The sequence below is a fragment of the Dermacentor silvarum genome, chromosome 10, assembly GCF_013339745.2.
Source record: "Dermacentor silvarum isolate Dsil-2018 chromosome 10, BIME_Dsil_1.4, whole genome shotgun sequence".
Taxonomy (NCBI): domain Eukaryota; kingdom Metazoa; phylum Arthropoda; class Arachnida; order Ixodida; family Ixodidae; genus Dermacentor; species Dermacentor silvarum.
Window position 1 is genome coordinate 41,696,934 of NC_051163.1, and position 18,178 is coordinate 41,715,111.

Consider the following 18,178-nt stretch of genomic DNA (forward strand, 5'->3'; position numbering starts at 1 on the left):
TTTAAACAAACGTCTGTCTAACGGGATCATTCGTAATGGCTAGGTCAAACATTAGTGCTGATCGCTCGTGCCAAGACCGGAACATGCGTAATTACATGCTTTCTCGTGGTATGTGCTCACGATGGATGAACTCAACTGGCGCTCGACGATTACGGTTTCGATCGACAATGTCAGTTGGCTGCGTTCACGAGGGAATTCAATATCCGGGAGTTGTTGTCGCACTGGGAACCCCAGGCGCTACTACATATTTACTCAAGTCGCTTAATACAACATGCTTTTTCTAGCGACTTCGCCGTTGGACGAAGTAGTCGTTTCGCCAAGTTATCGGGTTGTCTTCGAGATGCGCTTTTGGTGGGTGATGATTTCTGGTTTTGACAAGGATTCAAGAGAAAGCCGCCGCTGTAGTTACTTATTTCTTCTTTTTATGTTTTTTTAGTTCTTTATTTTTACTCGTCGGGGCTATGGTACTGTGGTGTTGCACAGCTGACCTCGAGATCGAGGGTTCAAGCCCGGTCTCGGTGGCCGAAATTTTGATGGGAGCGAAATGAAAAAACAAAAAAACTCTCGTGCACGTTAACCAACCCCAGATGGTGAAAATTAACACGGGGTTCCCCACTATGACGTGCTTCATGATAATATCGTTGTATTGCGACGTAATTTATTCTTACTATGCCTAATTTTCATGTTTTGGTGAGCAACTCATTAAATGTAACCCCTGGACTGTGCGGGGTTGCATCCATTTATACAAGTTTTCGTTTGTTACTATGCTTTATTAAAGTAGGCCACCTCTAATAATGAAAAGCTATTCATTAAATGTAACCGTTCATTAAATGTAACCCCTGCACTATGCGGGGCTGCATCCATTTATACTAGTTTTCGTTTGTTACTATGCTTTATTAAAGTAGGCCACCTCTAATAATGAAAATAATAAAAAGACTACTTAAAGGATGATTGTCTCACGTAAGTAGGCAGCAAGCTAACCCGTCTATGTTAATTTGTAGCAGTTGCTTTCGTGCGTTGAGTAGTACTTTCTTTTTGTTCTATGGCGTCCTGCTGCGCAAGAAGTCGTGGATTCGAACCCGTGTTAGGACATCCCGGAAACTTTTGAGCCACCCCACGTCAACTTTTTCTTTCGTTCTTTTTTTTAATGCGTTGGGGTTATCCAGGGGTGTGAAAGTGGAAAAAAAGTGTAAATGTGTGAAGTGTGGGAAACCAATGACGTGATAGAGGTGTGTATATGTATATAGATATATTTTGCATTGAAACTGCCCTAACGATCAGAGTTCCACTCTCGACACTGTTGGCAGAAATACACTTGAAGAAATATATATATATATATATATATATATATATATATATATATATCTTTTCATCCACTTTCATTTCCCCCTCTCCATTATTTTCTACATATAATTTTCAACCACAGCTAATTTCCCCTATGCTCGGAAAATTCTTCACCTATATCTGTGGTATTCGAAACAAAGCTGGTTGGTTTGGCGTTGAATGACCCTGAGGGATTCTCACGGGAACTTTATAACACTGCACTTTACTGCACTTAATAGGGTGCAAAATATGAAAATATTCGCTATTAGAATGCTGTGTTTCTCAGATATTCCTAATAGATTCCATTAGGAAATTTCATTATTAGAACACACCTAAAATATTACAAGTAAAGCATACTGCATGAAAGGAATATTGGTAGTGCAAAGATAAACTTTATGTGCAGTTAATTGATTAGCTTTTGTAAGAAAAGGAGAATTGACGACTTTAAAATCGTCTCAATTTCTCGTGCGCTTGGTCCCGTCTATGATGATAGCAACTATGGCACGTACCCGCTTAAGTGGAGAGGCGAAGGATAGGGTGGCAAATGGGCAGGTGAGACAAGAGCGTGCTTTAATATAATGAGAAAAAGAAAATGTAAAAAAAAGAAAGATGCCAAAATGCAAGAATAGCACGTATTTGAGCAGCCGTACTAATTGCAAGAAAATTATAAAGACATACTAAATATTGTGAAATAAAAACGACTGCTGGAATAAGGCACTCGCTAAATCCTTTCCATTTCTCTTTGTCGTCCTTTATAGTTCACGTTCGCGTGTTCCTAGCTTTATTTTCTTTTCTCAATTTATTGATCATTTCACTGAACTTGATTCTGCAGTTTACTTATTAACGCGATCATTGCTCTCTTGTGCATTATTGTATGCTTTTTTTTTTTTTTTTTTTTTTTTAGTGTCTGACTGCTCAGTCGTTTTTTTTTTTTTTTTTTCCGTGTTCCAGTGTCGTTTCAGTGTTATTCCTGTCTTTCCTTTTGCATTTTTAAAGCGAAGCTTTATATGGCTAGGCGAAACGAAAAAGCGTCTGTCTGTCGCCCGTGTACAGAAAACTATCATCACCAGCATTGGCTCGAGCGTCGTCGTCTTCTTCCGCAGCTGGCTCGTTGGTGCCCCTCGAGTTTCGCTCGTGCTCGTGCTCGGCACGCGCTCGTGCCACTGCTCCCACGTTCGTCGTCGTCGTCTTCTGCCACAGCTGTCGCCGTTGCCGCTCATCATTCCAACGTTCACTTCTCTTCTGTCGTCGTAATGAAGACGCCGCGTTTACGGGGGTACGAGCCATTGCTTAATGGGGTATGAGCCATTCATTGTCTTACGTGACGGACCGATTTAATTTTGAAGCAATTTAATTTCGAAGAATCGCAAGCGGCAATGGGGCGGGCGACTGCTGCTCACCACGTCGCCGAGCGAACTGGAGACATCGAGCGCAAGCGACAACGGCGGACTGCGGGCATACCGTCAGTGACGTCGTTCTCTCCGTTGCAGCCGAGCGTGTGTGCAACCACTTAAGACGTAAATACTTTAATGAATCTTTAATGAATCGTCGGGATTAATCCAGTGATAAACAACGGGACCGCACGTTTCAGCTTCGCTAAGCATCTGCACGGAGTGCTTGGGCAGTGATTTTTTTTTTTCTCCTATCAGAATATTTTTCTTATATGCTTACTCCTGCCGCTCGATTCCCTACCTATCCGCCTTAACGGGTACGCGCCATAGATGAGGATCAGTAGCAGCTACTGCCCGACTACTGGCCAATCCCCGTGAGTGGGTATGTGCCAAAGATTAAGGTAATCATCAGCAGTAGCAGTATCAGCAGCGAACTACATTCACCGACTCAAATCGCGGACACCTAAAGGACTGATCGAGATTCACGGCTCGAGTCAGGCTACCATGTGAGGGGTTCTTTTAGCGCCCATAACAACTCCCAAAGTGCCCGCGACCTCGCCGGTCCCGAAGAACTTATGCCGTAACAACGAGCGTCACTACGAGTGCCATGCGGTAGGCTCCAGAGAACGATCGAGGCCTCGGTCACAGAAAGCTCGGGTTTCTGGTGTCTATACTCCTTCAAGATCAACTCTGTGGCGATCCAAGATCATCGCGCTCTTCGCAAAACCTTGCTTCGAGATATTTTCGTTGTCACATGACATGCTGCGACGAAGCGAGCTGCTGTCCTCGCTGAAGTAGCGCGCAATAGTCGCCGGATCCAGACGACCCCGTTAGGCTTAGCGAGCACCCGACAACCTGGGATCGTCAGACGACCGCGAGGAGTTGCGTGAAGACCTGCGCTGGTGGTGCCGTGACGTTGTTTATAGCACCGGTTTTATCTTCACTGCCTCGCACGTCCTCGAAACTCCTTATACACCCTCGTAATCCGAAAAGAAGGCGTCGATCCGTACACCCGAGACAGTGCAAATATAACTTGTCGTGACCAAACGTTGTGAATCCCAGACGCGCATCATGATTTTCAGTCAGGAAGTGAGCCGCTACAGTGTCACCCACCTCCTGCCGACCAGCGACAGTGAACTCTTGATGGAAGGCCGAGATGGCGGCCACTCGCACGCTGCTGGTAACGCCGGCGATCACGCCTCGCAGCAGCGGCAAGGCCCACCCCGTTTCGAGAAGAGACTGTCGGCGCTCACCACTCCTCTGTTCTACGTCACTGTGGCCGTGTTCGCCGTGTGCGGGATCGTTTTCGCCCTCTACGTGTTGTACGTTCGATCCAAAGGAATGAGCCTTTATGTGAACAACTGACGCTCGCGAAACGCTGCAGCCTTGCCCGCGCGCTGCCGTGAAGGACCTGCGGTTGTAGTCGGTGTTGAGAGATCACGTAATGCATTATTACGACGATTTTCATTCTTTTTCGGTGTTCCTTGAGAAAGACGCGTATATCCCGCAACAACGTTCGGGTATCTGCGCGACCAAAGGTTAGCCACGACTGTTTCTGGTGACCAAGTTTTGTGAGGCTGCGTGCAGAAAAGAGTTTAATTGTACGTGTACTTATAGCATATATTGCAGCCTTAGAATGACAAGAGAGGTTTAAGAATGCCGTGCGATGAGCTCCACGTTTCTGCACCAAGATGTGTGTCACTGTTCGAATTTTTGTCTGCGCTGATGTAAGGATTGTGATGTAAGGTTGTGAGGATTAGATTCAGAATCACATCTACACTGCTGTAGATGTGACATTGACACATGATCTCACCCATTGGTGAAGAGTGCTCTGGTCATTCATAGTACATTCATAGCAATTCATAGCAGTCATTCATAGCATGCCCGAGCAAGGTGGTGTTTTTTTTTTTTTTTTTTTTTTTTCCATTGAACATATGTCAATGCGTTTTGAGACGGGCCTGGCCAAGAGACAATGCTAAAGCGTGAGTGGACAGATCGTAATACCAGTGCACTAAATCGGGCCTTCGAAGGGTTTTAATGTCATAGCATCGTATCAAAACGGGCTTTGGTGATGAAGGGAGACATGTCCCCGGCGAGAATATCTGGCGGGGTTAGAGCAATACAGCGCATCGGTGTGACGTACCGAGACACGTGACAGATCGAGAGGGTTTATGTGGTTGCGCGGGCGTGCGGCTGGTTCTTTCAACGCAGTTTGTTGTTGGCGCACGCTGCTTTGTAAGCTAGAAATCACTATGCTGAAGCAACCAACATCCAGTGGCACACACTGTTTCAATTTTAAAGCAACCTGTTTATTCAAGGAACTCCATAATTTCGCGTTCACATCCATTTGCAGCGTACATAGAAGAGACGCGTGTGCTGTTTTCTTTCTGTCTTTCATCTTAGATGAACTCAGGTGAACTTTGCGAAAAACACAGGTATATGTTAATGTTAAATTGCACATTCATGTGTTGCTACAGTTTTTCACGAAGCTCCAACAGGCAGTAATGTAAATGTTTTGAAAATTCGAGGTAGTCTCCTTCATTATCGTTGTGGTTGTTGCTGGTTGTTGTGGTTGGTTGTTTCTTCGTTTGTTCTGTCGTTCGCGCGTCCGTTTGTTTCTTTGTTTTGTTTGTTTAAGCGCGGCACTTTTGAATCTAAACACCGCACTGAAATGTACCCGTGACACGGTCGCAGTATTTATCTTTCCTAATAGCACGTTTGGGAAACGGCACGGAAACGTTTGTTGTCAGCGGTAAGTGGAACTTGCACGTCGCGTTCTGCAATCGACATGAGTAGCGTATACGGTCGGCCATTCGTGGCAGGCAACGGGATATACATCCTTTTATGGCGATCGAATCGCGCTCAAATTTTGTGCTGCCGACCGTGGGGTATTGGAAGGGAAACATATTCACTCAAAAACCGCACGCTTTGCTGATCGAAAACGAACGTACGCAGCCTGTGAAGCCAGGAATTGCCAGTGACCTGGATATATATAAATAACTCCCACGGCACACAAAGGGAACGAGTGTTCTGTTTTTCTTTTTTTTTCTCTTTTCGCCACTATGTTACTTTCATTGCCATTGGTCGCTACTTTTTATTTCTTTTTTCTGATTTCGGACAGCGCAATGGTACAAGGAATAGTTTTCATTTCCCTGACGTCACATCTGGTGTATATACCACAATTTCTTTTCTCCCATGTTTCCCAGTCTCGAAACGCGGCATGTAGCGTGATTTCAAATAATTTCATACCGGGCTCCCTTTCCGTGTCACCGCCAGCCGTTCAATTGCGGGTCGCGATAAAGGGTACCGCGCCGGCGTGCTATTTATAGTCGCGCTGCTCATAAAAAAGGCGATACATTGCCACTGGACACGAACAGCGGTTCCGCTATATATAACCGACCGTGTTCCACTATGAGCACGGACTCCGGTTGAGAAAGGAGGCCGCGAGTGGCCGTTTGCTTTTGTTCAAACGAAGTCGCGGAATCGTGGCGTCGTCGAAGGCTGTGTCACGATCGCTTGCGTCCCACTTCGTCGGGGGAGGGGGGGGGGGGGGGGGGGGCTTATTTATAGCGACCCCACTGGCGGTGGAGCACGGCGATACGTCACTGTAGTCGATGACGTCTTCGTCGTAGTGATTACGTCACAGCTATAGCGGCGACCCGCAGCTCGGGTCATGTCGATGACCTGAAAATCGCGAGTTGGGTCGAGGTTGTTTTTTGCGAGACCGCCAGTGTTGATATGAAATCGCTATTGTAGTCGGCCCCCAACTCCATAGAGCGAACTTGAACGTGGGAGCGGGCTGTGATTTATTTATTTATTTATTTATTATTTATTATTATTTATTTATTTATTTATTTATTTATTATTATTTATTTATTTATTTATTTATTTATTTATTTATTGAGTGAGTGAGTGAGTGAGTGAGTGCTAACGCTGTCAGCCCGGCCAGGCAAAACATCATTATGATTCGGCGCTACTAAGTATGCCTTAGAACCCGGCCACATGGCGCACTTTCGATCGTGATTGATCCCGATCAGATTGATCGGGATCGAACTTGCCCGTGTGACACTGGTATCATTGCTGCCCAAGTTCTGATTACTCAGCAAGGTATATGCTGTGCGATACAATATAGCTCGTTATTGTATGCGTTAATGTGTGCTATGTACCACTCGATGGAGCAGTGTAGCAGGATGTGCTATACATGAGTCTGTCATGGCGTGGTTTGAAATGCCACAGCTCGTTTCTGCGTGTGATATGGCCATTATGGTATGGTATGGTATGGTATGATATGGTATGGTATGGTATGGTATGGTATGGTATGGTAGAATTTGGTACGGTACTGTACCTACAGCAAAAGCTACCAGGTGACACACACTGCGCATTGGCGTGGCTTTTTATCCCTTTTCCTCAGTGACGTCACAGAGCATGTGCACACGAGTGCTTGGTCAGATCCGAGATAACCGATAACACTACATGCTCTGCACGGTGCAGTACAGACTGCGTGCCAACATTTGGAACATCAACACAAGGCCGCACGCTAGCTTGGTTATCTATCGATCATCCCGCAAGGTCTAGTACGCCGTTGCTACTGGCAATGACGGAATATTGAATCGCAAAATAGTGGTGTTCTTTTCGCCACACTTCAGGAATGCATCCCAAGTTGCGAAGCAACTCAGTTTCGTATCACCTGCTCTGTGCACCACCTCTATGATTTTAGCACGCGCTAAAGATGGAAGGCGCAACCTACAATTTCCGCGCTCCCAGAGTGCCCCACCCCTTCCTTCCTATTGTGCGGAGAACAAAGCTTGCTATAAAAATATCGCGCACCTGGATTAGGCGGCGTTAGAGCCCCACACTTCGGAGCACGAACCTCGAGGTTGCCGCACCCAAGGACTGACCGCTCAAAAAACGTGATCCGGGTCATCGCTGTTTCGTCGCTTATCTTCGTGACCCCCTCGCCAACGTTTTTTTGAAAGACGTGTCTCTGTACATCGCGCTATACGCCTGCACTGTTTCTTCCCGCCCCTCCCTTCTTTCCTGTTCCGTAGTGACCTGGTTCTCGTGCACGAGAGACGTGCATGCCGGATAGTGCATGCATAGTTCTAGGTCATCTAGAAACCTGTAGAAACTTACCTGTAGAAAATGGTGTTATCGCGACGCCAGGTACGAGAACGGATACGCCGCGCACGCGCAGAGGTCTCCAAGAAATATTCGATTGTTGGTTTGCCTAGTTCGCTGCTAGAACAGCGGTGGAGTTAACTCACGGCAATCGGCCACCACTATAGAATGAACGCCATGCTACATTAGACGCGGGAACGTGTGCTATTACACACACGGGCTAACGTTAAAGAAACGCTCGACTCACTGTGGAGCTTCCATAGCGAGCTATAACTTAGCCTGGTTTCTTTTCTCCCTTCCTCAAAAAGGCCTCGAGCCATAATTTCTATCTATCTATCTATCTATCTATCTATCTATCTATCTATCTATCTATCTATCTATCTATCTATCTATCTATCTATCTATCTATCTATCTAAATTCAATATAGCTTCCTTTACTCGCTAGACCGTGTCGCAGCGGTACTGTGAGCGCGAATGGCTTCAGATAAGGATACCTAGAATTGCTGTATCACTTATTGTCGGTGCCGTGACGAAACGCTGGGGTGCGATCCGGTGACGAATGCTTCTTTCCGTTTGTTGTTCTCAGGAGACCCGCTGTACGCCTGAAACTGTAGTTGTGGGAGATACCCGAGCTTTTAGACGGGTGTTTCGAAACATGCCTTTAATTAAGACACACTGCCGCCGTAGCTTCTCGGCTCACCTAACTCTGGTGCAAAATATGTGTTGGCCCCGGCGCGCGCGCGCGCCACCCAGATAACGCGGCCGGTCCGATAACCCCGCGGTACTCTCTCTCTCTCTCTCTCTTCTCGCGCTGTCCGATTGGACCGGTTGCGCGCGACAACGGTGCCGCCTCGTGTGCAGATAGGAAAGTTAATTACTCTCGAGGGGCGTATACCGCTGTCGCCCTGGGCGCAGCCGTGCGGTTCGCGCCGCAGCTCCGTTTTGTATTGCTCAGAGCGCGTCGTATCGACGCCAAAGATCCCGCGGTCGCGAGAAGCCGTGCGGAAAGAGACGTACGTGAGTCCCAGGTCGTGTGTGGCAATAGTAAAGAATGACCCTGGACCAATTTCGCCAGACGGGTTAGGTCTAACGGTCATTTCCTTCGCGTCAGCTATGTGCAGTGCCGTGTGAGAGGGAGATGCAGTTAACGGCGCGATCTTTCAGAGGAGGAAAGGCAGCCTAGGAGACGCTAGAATACTGAAACGCCTTCCGAAAGCGTTCAGAACCGAGTTTCCACGTGTGTCCACCTTTATCTAAAAAAAAAAGACCTGCTTATCTGTCGCCATAAACTCTCTCATTCGGGTCGCGGAAAAGTTGATGACGAAAGAAAGCGTGAGAGAGCAATCAAATAAAGCCTCTCCCTGTATTTTTTTTTTTTTCACAACACCCAGGTTGTACCAGTGGGTTCGCTATTTCCCAACGACCTGGGCTATTTCGCGCCTTGCAGTGGCGCTGGCAATAGGTTACGTGGTTACGTGGGTTACAAGGTGTTCATTACGTTAATGTGCACTATACACTAAATAATTATAGAAAGGTGATTACGGTGCGCTAATATGCCGTATATCTTATCAGAATTAAGGTGTGTTGCGTACTAGTGCAATTCTGTGGCCTCATAACTGTGAGTAAGCTACAGCGGTCTAAGCAGCATTTACGCACGACTAATAGACCAACACTCTACACTTAATTAGTAAGGTTGCCTGGTGACTTTCAAGGTGTAATCTAGCCCCATCTCCTGCGTACTCACCCTACTGTCACCAACTACTGCGCATCAACTGCATTCCAAACGAGTGTAAAGCTGGTTGGGCTTTTTGGGGATGCATAATTAGAAGTGCGACGCATAAATGTGAGGACGGACACGAGCGTAACACGCACAACCGCATGTTCACCTTGTCATTCTTCGTCCCGTTCTTTGTTCTTTTTTTTTTTTTTTTTCGTCATCTGGCCGAGCAACTCCGAGTGTTTTCAGCTTCTGGCATTGACACGACACAAAAGTCGTCATGTCTAGGGTCCGCGCTGCGCTAGTTTCAGGCGGAGCTAAAAACGGCAACGGAACTCTGCGCTCTACGAGTTAATGTTTCTTACGAGCTACATTTACCAGAGTATGTTTCCTGTAAAAGACATCGCGTGTTGCGTGCTTCTCCTGCTCAACACACCGCTTGCGGTGAAGCACTCTTGCCGGTGTTGATTCTTGACGGGATGTGTGCGTGCGTATTTCCACCCCTTCCCCTCCATTACATTGTCGGCGCCAGTCTTGACGCGCCCAAGTTTGTGTGCTTCCCCTGCGTGACATTGCCGTTGCAGTGAAGCACCCTTGCCGGTGTCGGCGTGTGTATGTTTGTGTGCTTCACCTACACGACACTAAGCATGCAGTGAAGCACCCTTGCCAGTGTCAGTGCTCACATGATGGAATTTTATTTTAAGCGAATGGGTCTCTCTGCATGAGAGGTAAGTGGGAGGTAAGGCACCAAGGCATACTGTAGGGAAGCTATCCCAAGAAACAAAGGACCTAATAAAGAAACGACAAAACATGAAAGTGTCCAACGCAAGAGATCAGATAGAATTCGCTGAACTGTCAAAACTGATCAACAAAAAGAAAGTAAGGGATATTCGAAATTATAACGTAGGGAAGATTGAGGAAGCCGTAAAATATGGACGCAGCATGAAATCAGTAAGAAGAAAGCTTGGCATAGGACAAGGCAAGATGTATGCACTGAAAGATAAGCATGGTAATATCATCAGCAATTTAGATGGCATAGTAAAAGCAGCGGAAGAATTCTATACTGACCTGTACAGCTCCCAAAACAGCCAAGCTACTTTCATTCGAAATAGTGATGAACCGTATACAGAAGCTCCTTCTATAACTAGCGATGAAGTTAGAAGGGCCTTGAAAGACATGACCAGGGGAAAGGCGGCTGGAGAAGATAGAATAACAGTAGATTTAATCAAAGATGGAGGAGATATCATGCTTGAAAAGCTTGCGGCCCTTTATACGCAATGCCTCACAACTTCAAGTGTACCAGAGAGCTGGAAGAACGCCAACATTATACTTATCCATAAGAAGGGAGACGTTAAAGAATTGAAGAATTACAGACCCATTAGCTTGCTTTCAGTATTATATAAGATATTCACCAAGATAATTTCCAATAGAATCAGGGCAACACTTGACTTCAGCCAACCAAGAGAACAGGCTGGCTTCAGGAAGGGATATTCAACGATGGATCATATCCACGTCATCAATCAGGTAATCGAGAAATCTGCGGAGTACAATCAACCTCTCTACATGGCTTTCATAGATTATGAAAAGGCATTTGATTCAGTAGAGATACCTGCAGTCATAGAGGCATTGCGTAATCAAGGGGTACAGGAGGCATACGTGAATATCTTAGCAAATATCTACAAGGATGCCACAGCTACCTTGGTTCTCCACAAGAAAAGTAGAAAGTTACCTATCAAGAAAGGGGTCAGGCAGGGAGACACAATCTCCCCAATGCTATTCACTGCATGCTTAGAAGTATTCAAGCTCTTAGACTGGGAAGGCTTTGGAATGAGGATCGATGGTGAATATCTCAGCAACCTTCGGTTTGCAGATGACATTGTCCTATTCAGCAGCAATGGAGACGAATTACAACAAATGATTGAGGACCTTAATCGAGAAAGTGTAAGAATTGGGTTGAAGATGAATATGCAGAAGACAAAGATAATGTTCAATAGCCTGGCAAGGGAACAAGAATTCAGGATCGCCAGTCAGCCTCTAGAGTCTGTAAAGGAGTACGTTTATCTAGGTCAATTACTCACAGGGAACCCTGATCACGAGAAAGAAATTTACAGAAGAATAAAATTGGGTTGGAATGCATACGGCAGGCATTGCCAAATCCTGACAGGGAGCTTACCACTGTCGTTGAAAAGAAAAGTGTACAATCATTGCATTCTACCGGTGCTAACATATGGGGCAGAAACTTGGAGGTTAACAAAGAAGCTCGAGAACAAGTTAAGGACCGCACAAAGAGCGATGGAACGAAAAATCTTAGGACTAACGTTGAGAGACAGGAAGAGAGCGGTGTGGATCAGAGAACAAACGGGGATAGCCGATATTCTAGTTAAGATTAAGCGGAAGAAATGGAGCTGGGCAGGCCATGTAATGCGTAGGATGGATAACCGGTGGACCATTAGGGTTACAGAATGGATACCCAGAGAAGGGAAGCGCAGTCGAGGTCGGCAGAAAACCAGATGGGATGATGAAGTTAGGAAATTTGCAGGCGCAAGTTGGAATCAGCTAGCGCATGACAGGGGTAATTGGAGATCACAGGGAGAGGCCTTCATCCTGCAGTGGACATAAATACAGGCTGACGATGATGACGAGATGAACTAAAGCGAGTCATTGCTTTTTTTATGTAGTCATTTTTCAGCACTCGACGAAACAGTGGCGAAGATTGTCGCAGTCCATTTCCGGTGCCGTTTTTGTAAACCGATGGCGTTACGACAGACAGAAAAAGAAGAAAATGAATGGCTGCTGACAGCGGCATGTCGACCGGGTGTCTGTTGTGGTCCGCGTCGCGGTCAATGACATTTACCTGAGGGAGAGGAGGAGAAGGGAGCGGCAAGTTCTTAAGCGTTCGATATACCGACTGGCATTCTGCACGGCTTCCGCGTTTCCTCGTTGCCGCTCCACAACAGCGGCAACGCCGAACGGAGACACGGAAGCGGAAGTATTCCGGAAGTTTGTTACAGTATGCACTGAAACACAACGGTGTGTTGACTGGCTGTGTTCCCTCCATCTCTTCCTCTCCTTCCTTTTTTTTTTTTCCCGTGTCTAACGTGATGAACTTCAGTGAATCACACAGGTGTGCGGTCATTCATCCCATTCGGGTAGACGTGGAGAGGGAACTTTCGACTCAGAATCGATCGTTGCCTCCTCCTTCGTCTCTCTTTTTTTAACCTTCCACGCGCGTGTTTTCGCCTCTTGTAAACTCTCCCAAGCACTGGGGAGAAGGGGATGAAACGGCTGCCCATAGAGCCACGCCTTCTTGCTAAACGCAGACGATTTTGTCGTGTCGTCTGCTCCGTGTCGTCTGCTGTGTTGTGCCGTGCCGCTGTTCGTTTCGAGTTCTTCGAAAGCGAAGCACTGCACATATGTTGCGCTATGGCCGCTTTGCACGCGTTGTGTGATCTGCGACAGACGGAAATTTAGTTCCGCCGGCTCTTTGTGAGGATATTACGGCGTAAGTTTTCACAAGTTCGTTAAGTTCGTTCTAGAACGGATGTTTCGTGTACCGCACACTTGCAAAAGTACCCAATATCACGAGTTACGCACGTGGCCGTTTTATAGCTGGTGTTTCGCTGAGTGTAGTCGGTGAGAGCTAGCAGGCTCTCTGTATTTTATCTAACTCTGTGTTAACCGATGGCCAGTCATTCCATAGCTGTACTGACTGGCTGACTTGGGAGATGAAGGTTACGGTTAAAATGGTGTAATTAGACGAGTAACTTAACTAAATAGTTATAGACTGACCGGATGGTGATTGACGGAAGGAGACATAGATGCATCGGTAGATCAACAACCGGACCGATTGGCGGTTTATTCGTGAGAACACCGAGATCGACTTCACTGATCGATTGTCCTTCCGTCCCAGGTATGACTCCGCTAGAGACAGCGGCGATCCACGTAACGCCCGGAAGCCTAAGACCGAGCCCCATCATATTTTACAACGAGCCGCACGGCAACGGAATGACCACCTACCACAATCAGCACGGTCATGGGCCCGGAGCCGGAGGCTTACATCCGTCCGCAGAAGTCCACGGAGCTCATCCGACCAGTCATTTTCTTGGGAGTCAAATAGTTGTAGGTAAGTAATGTAGTTCCCTCCAAGAGAAGGGAAGCGCAGTCGAGGACGGCAGAAAACTAGGTGGGGTGATGAATGATAGGAAATTAGCAGGCGCAAGTTGAAATCAGCTAGCGCAAGACAGGAGTAATTGGAGATCACTGGGAGAGGCCTTCGTCCAGCAGTGGACATAAATATATAGGCTGATGATGATGATGAAAGTAGTTTCCGGGGAGGAGGGGGGGGGGGGGGGGGGCTGTTATTGGCAAGGGGCGAGATGGGCAGCGAGGATAACTCGCAGCTGTAAATGTATGCTAATGACTATGTCGGTGGATTACCGCCTTGAAGCTCTCTCGGAGTTTGTTTAAATAAATGCCTTATTTAAGCCGTGGAAATGACGACTGAACTCAATTTTCTTCAATTTTATGCCTAAAACTTGCAGCGTGTTATAAATGCGTGGCGTCACGCAATTCGGTCCTTGCGAAAACAAAGTTTACAAATGTCGCCAGGCAAAGTTTTTTTTTTTTTTTCTAAAATTGCAGCATAGTCCCTTCTTTAATGCGCAACCATTTGTATAATCGTGGGTTGGACGTCGCAGTGATTTGTGACGTCCAGCTTCGAAATTATAACAAGTGCTCTGACCTCGTTCGTTTCCTGTAATAAATTCCTCATTGCCCATTATCGTAGAAAATGACGATAGAAAGCCTTTTTTTTTTACTTCTGCGCCGATGAGTTTCCTTGTTTCTTTGAATGCAGGGTAATATTTTCGCCACTAAACCGGAAACCCTAGGCCGGATGTTTCGGTCACCTCAAAGAGATATCGCCGCTAGCGTTTCACTTTCGCGCCGTCTCGGACATACAAAGGCTGGTTAGTTTGTTTGTTCGCTTTTGTGTGTGTGTGTGTGTGTGTGTGTGTGTGTGTGTGTGTGTGTGTGTGTGTGCGTGCGTGCGTGCGTGCGTGCGTGCGTGCGTGCGTGCGTGTGTGCGTGCGTGCGTGTGTGTGTGTGTGTGTGTGTGTGTGTGTGTGTGTGTGTGTGTGTGTGTGTGTGTGTGTGTGTGTGTGTGTGTGTGTGTGTGTGTGTGTGTGTGTGTGTGTGTGTGTGTGTGTGTGTGTGTCGCCACCGAGGCGAGCCTCGATAGAGCGTGGCGTTGATGGTTTGTCGCTTTTGCAGCCAAACGCACTCCTCGTCTCTAGAGACCCTCTAAACCTCCACGTGCGAGCCCGCATGGACCGTCCGCGGGACAGCACGGCGACGGCGCGAATGTGCCTCGCCGCGCTGTCCCGCGTACGTTCGAAAATTTTTAAAACTTTTCTGTGGCAGATAGCGCAATTCTAGTCCATGAGCTGGTCTACTCGAAAAGACGGAGACTACTTCCACGAAAAATTGGAACGCATAATCGACTAATAAACAAAAATTCACAGTTAAGTTTTTAACTCATATCGCAATTTACAAATTCTAGCCGTGGAGGTCGCAAGGCGGATCCACTTGGAACGAATTCTCAGGATGACACCAGTTTCGAGATATTAATTCCCAAACGCCGCGGAGGAATGCATTGGCGTTCCAGTTACTTTCGTGCTTCAATGCATAAAAGCTACATTTTGTTAAGAAAGTAAGTGGAACGAACGACAGTTCATTTTTACAGAAGTTTGACGGTGCATATCTCGTGAATGGTGTCATCCACACAATTCTTTTCAAGTGGATATGCCTTGCAATCTCACCGCTAGTATTTGTAAATGGCAATATGTGCCACAAGGTAATTAATTAAAACTTAATCAGTTAATTTTTGTTAATTAGTCGATTATGCATTTCAAATTTTTGTGCGAGTAATGTCCGCCTCTTCGAGTAGACCAGCTCATGGACTAGAATTGTGCCATCTGCCACAGGCCATTGTAAAAAAAAAAGTATTTGCTGAGACACCCTGTAACTGCTGTCGCAATCAAATGCTGAGGGTTTCCCTCAAGCCCATTGTACCTTGCAAGGCGTCATCATCATCATCATCATCATCAGCCTATATTTATGTCCACTGCAGGACGAAGGCCTCTCCCGGCGATCTCCAATTACCCTTGTCTTACGCTAACTGATTCCAACTTGCGCCTGCAAATTTCCTAACTTCATCACCCCACCCCTAGTTTTCTGCCGTCCTCGACTGCGCTTCCCTTCTCTTGGCACCCATTCTGTAGCTCTAATGGTCCACCGGTTATCCATCCTACGCATTACATGGCCTGTCTAGCTCCATTTTTTTCTCTTAATGTCAACTACAATATCGGCTATTGCAAGGCGTACTCACTCTCTTTCTTCTCGCCGTATCGGCCTTGCAGGCGTCAGCCCCTCGGCTAACGGCTCCGGCCGCGTGACCGCCGGCAGCGCCACCAGCGGCGTCGGCAAGAAGCACGGCAAGAAGCACGGAGGCAAGCGCCTCTCGAACCGCATCATCGAGGCAAGCCTGTGCGTGTTTCTGAGCCTGTGCGTCTCCCTGGCGGGCCTCTTCTTGGGCCTCCTTTACCAGCCGCTGCTTCTCATCGTGTTCGCTTGTGGGCTTGTGGCGCTGCTAGCCTACCTCTGCTACGGTTTCGTCCACTACAAGCGTTCCTGGGTCAGTATGTAGTCCACCGCGGTGCGAGTTGGAAACAGTTGTTCAGTTTGTTCAGACAGCTTCTGAAAAGTATGTTCAGATAGAACATACTTTCCTTATTCTTTTGTTTTCATGCCTTGTCATGCGCTATCAACAAAAGCCAATTACATTCATTACTGGCTGCGAGCGAGCGTGTCGACTTCCGTACTACTACTACTAATAATAAAATAATAATTTTTCATTCAGCCGTCCCCTTTTTTTGTGCCCTTAGAATCAGGCTTCGCCTTGTGCATCCAAGCGCAAGGAGGTGCCCGCTTTACAGGAGTAGCATGGAAATTCGTGGGTGCGCGTCCTACTTGCCGTTGTGCTTGTACAATTGTATCGGACCTTGTGACCTACCGTGCTGTTATTAATACACTCATTTCGTTCTTCACTCGAGAAAGAAACTTGTGCTCGCACGTTTGTTCATTTAAAGTTCACAGCGAATGTTTACATGAAACACTTCCCTCGCACACGACTATCAGACTCTGTTAACTCGTTCGCGTTTGCGGTTAACGTCTAAAACACAGTTCGCTAGCGCAGTTAGTTCCACGTGGTTGTTTTTTCGCTCATTCATTCCGACGAAACACCATATCGTTGCAGCGGAGACGCAACTCGGGTCTGGCGTCCTACTGGGCGGGACACCGCAAGATCTCGGTGGTCTCCGTCGACCGCATGCCCACCATCAACGAGGTGCTCATCGAGGACAACGTCTCCATCACCAAGGGTCTCCCCGAGGAGACCTGGAGCGGCAAGACGTTCGTCGTGCAGAACGGGACCGCGTCTCCCGAAAGCTGAAAGCAGAGAGCGGCAGTGCGACTGGGCCCGTCATCGAATCCGTGCTGATGGGTTCACGTGTGACTTCGCGCCGAACGCCATGATGGCTGTTTCTGCGCGGCGCGATAAAATCGGGTCGCGTTCCCATGACAACAGGCGCTTTAGCAAATGACACGTATAATATCAGAGAGAGGTGGTGCACGGCTTTCGTAAACACCTGTCGCGAAGTTGTACAAAAAAAACCATGGCTCAAAAACGGTACGCCTACTGGCCCAGCTCATTGGGTCTTACAGATCTTTGCACCACCTGCTGGCAAAAAAAAAAGTCAATTAAGCCGTGCTTACGCGTGACGCTTGAAGATCTAGTCATTTCCTGCTGATATGGGGAGTACGTGTCTGCTATATACAGGAAATTTGCCGCAGTAGGAGAATGCAACTTGAAATGGGGTTTCGATGCTTGCACAGTTGCCAAGTGTGGGTGGTATGTGGCGATCCAACATACGACTGTAAGAACGTGTTTGATGTTTCGAACTAGTTGATAACAGTGTTTCGAAACATCCATAAAACCTAGACTTGCTCACTTTAATGTAGGAATATGGAACCTTAAGGCACAGGCCGCAGCTTAAAACTGAATGCCTAGCACCTGCTGTCATTTTACCAGGGAGATAAGACAATGAGAGGTGTGGACATCTTGGGTATAAACTCTTGATTTTTTTTTAGAGTTTGAAGTGTCTGCATGTTAAATAAGATCAAATGTGTCACAATTGTTTTTTTCTATGTGAGCAAACGTGATAATCAGAGAAAGCTATGCTATCATAAGTAGCCAGGTGTGTTGGCTTATTCTTTCTTATACGTAATAAAACACAAGCCATCATTCATTAAACAGGTTTATTAATTTCTCGGCACACAATACACATTATTCAAAATAACGCACATAAAAGTATCGCGACACAGTATAAGATACACAACAATCTTAGCACGGCAAGTGTAAAGATAGTAGGAACCCATGATGATAGGAAAACAGGAAACAAAAAAGTTCAGTTCAGTTGCAAATGTATGATCAAAATGCTGAAGAAGCACAGGATTCCATTCACACAAATGTTCATGATTCGTGAGAGATGTTAAAGTTGGCATGAAGATA

The 18,178-nt window shown here is 46.8% G+C and overlaps 1 protein-coding gene across 1 annotated transcript; it reads left to right on the top strand.

Annotated features, from left to right (window-relative positions):
• Positions 1 to 13,461: 13,461 nt before the first annotated feature.
• LOC119466468 (uncharacterized) lies at positions 13,462 to 18,113 on the top strand. Its single transcript, XM_037726981.2, has 3 exons — positions 13,462 to 13,672; positions 15,969 to 16,243; positions 16,865 to 18,113. Exons 1-3 carry the CDS (start codon positions 13,462 to 13,464, stop codon positions 17,057 to 17,059), a joined length of 681 nt encoding a protein of 226 aa, XP_037582909.1. The 3' UTR covers positions 17,060 to 18,113.
• The last annotated feature ends 65 nt before the right edge of the window (positions 18,114 to 18,178 follow it).

Coding starts and splice junctions, on each gene's coding strand:
- LOC119466468 (XM_037726981.2), top strand. CDS start 13,462: ATGACTCCGCTAGAGACAGCGGCGATCCACGTAACGCCCGGAAGCCTA. Junction 13,673..15,968: donor TGGGAGTCAAATAGTTGTAG/GTAAGTAATGTA, acceptor TCGGCCTTGCAG/GCGTCAGCCCCTCGGCTAAC. Junction 16,244..16,864: donor TCCACTACAAGCGTTCCTGG/GTCAGTATGTAG, acceptor ATATCGTTGCAG/CGGAGACGCAACTCGGGTCT.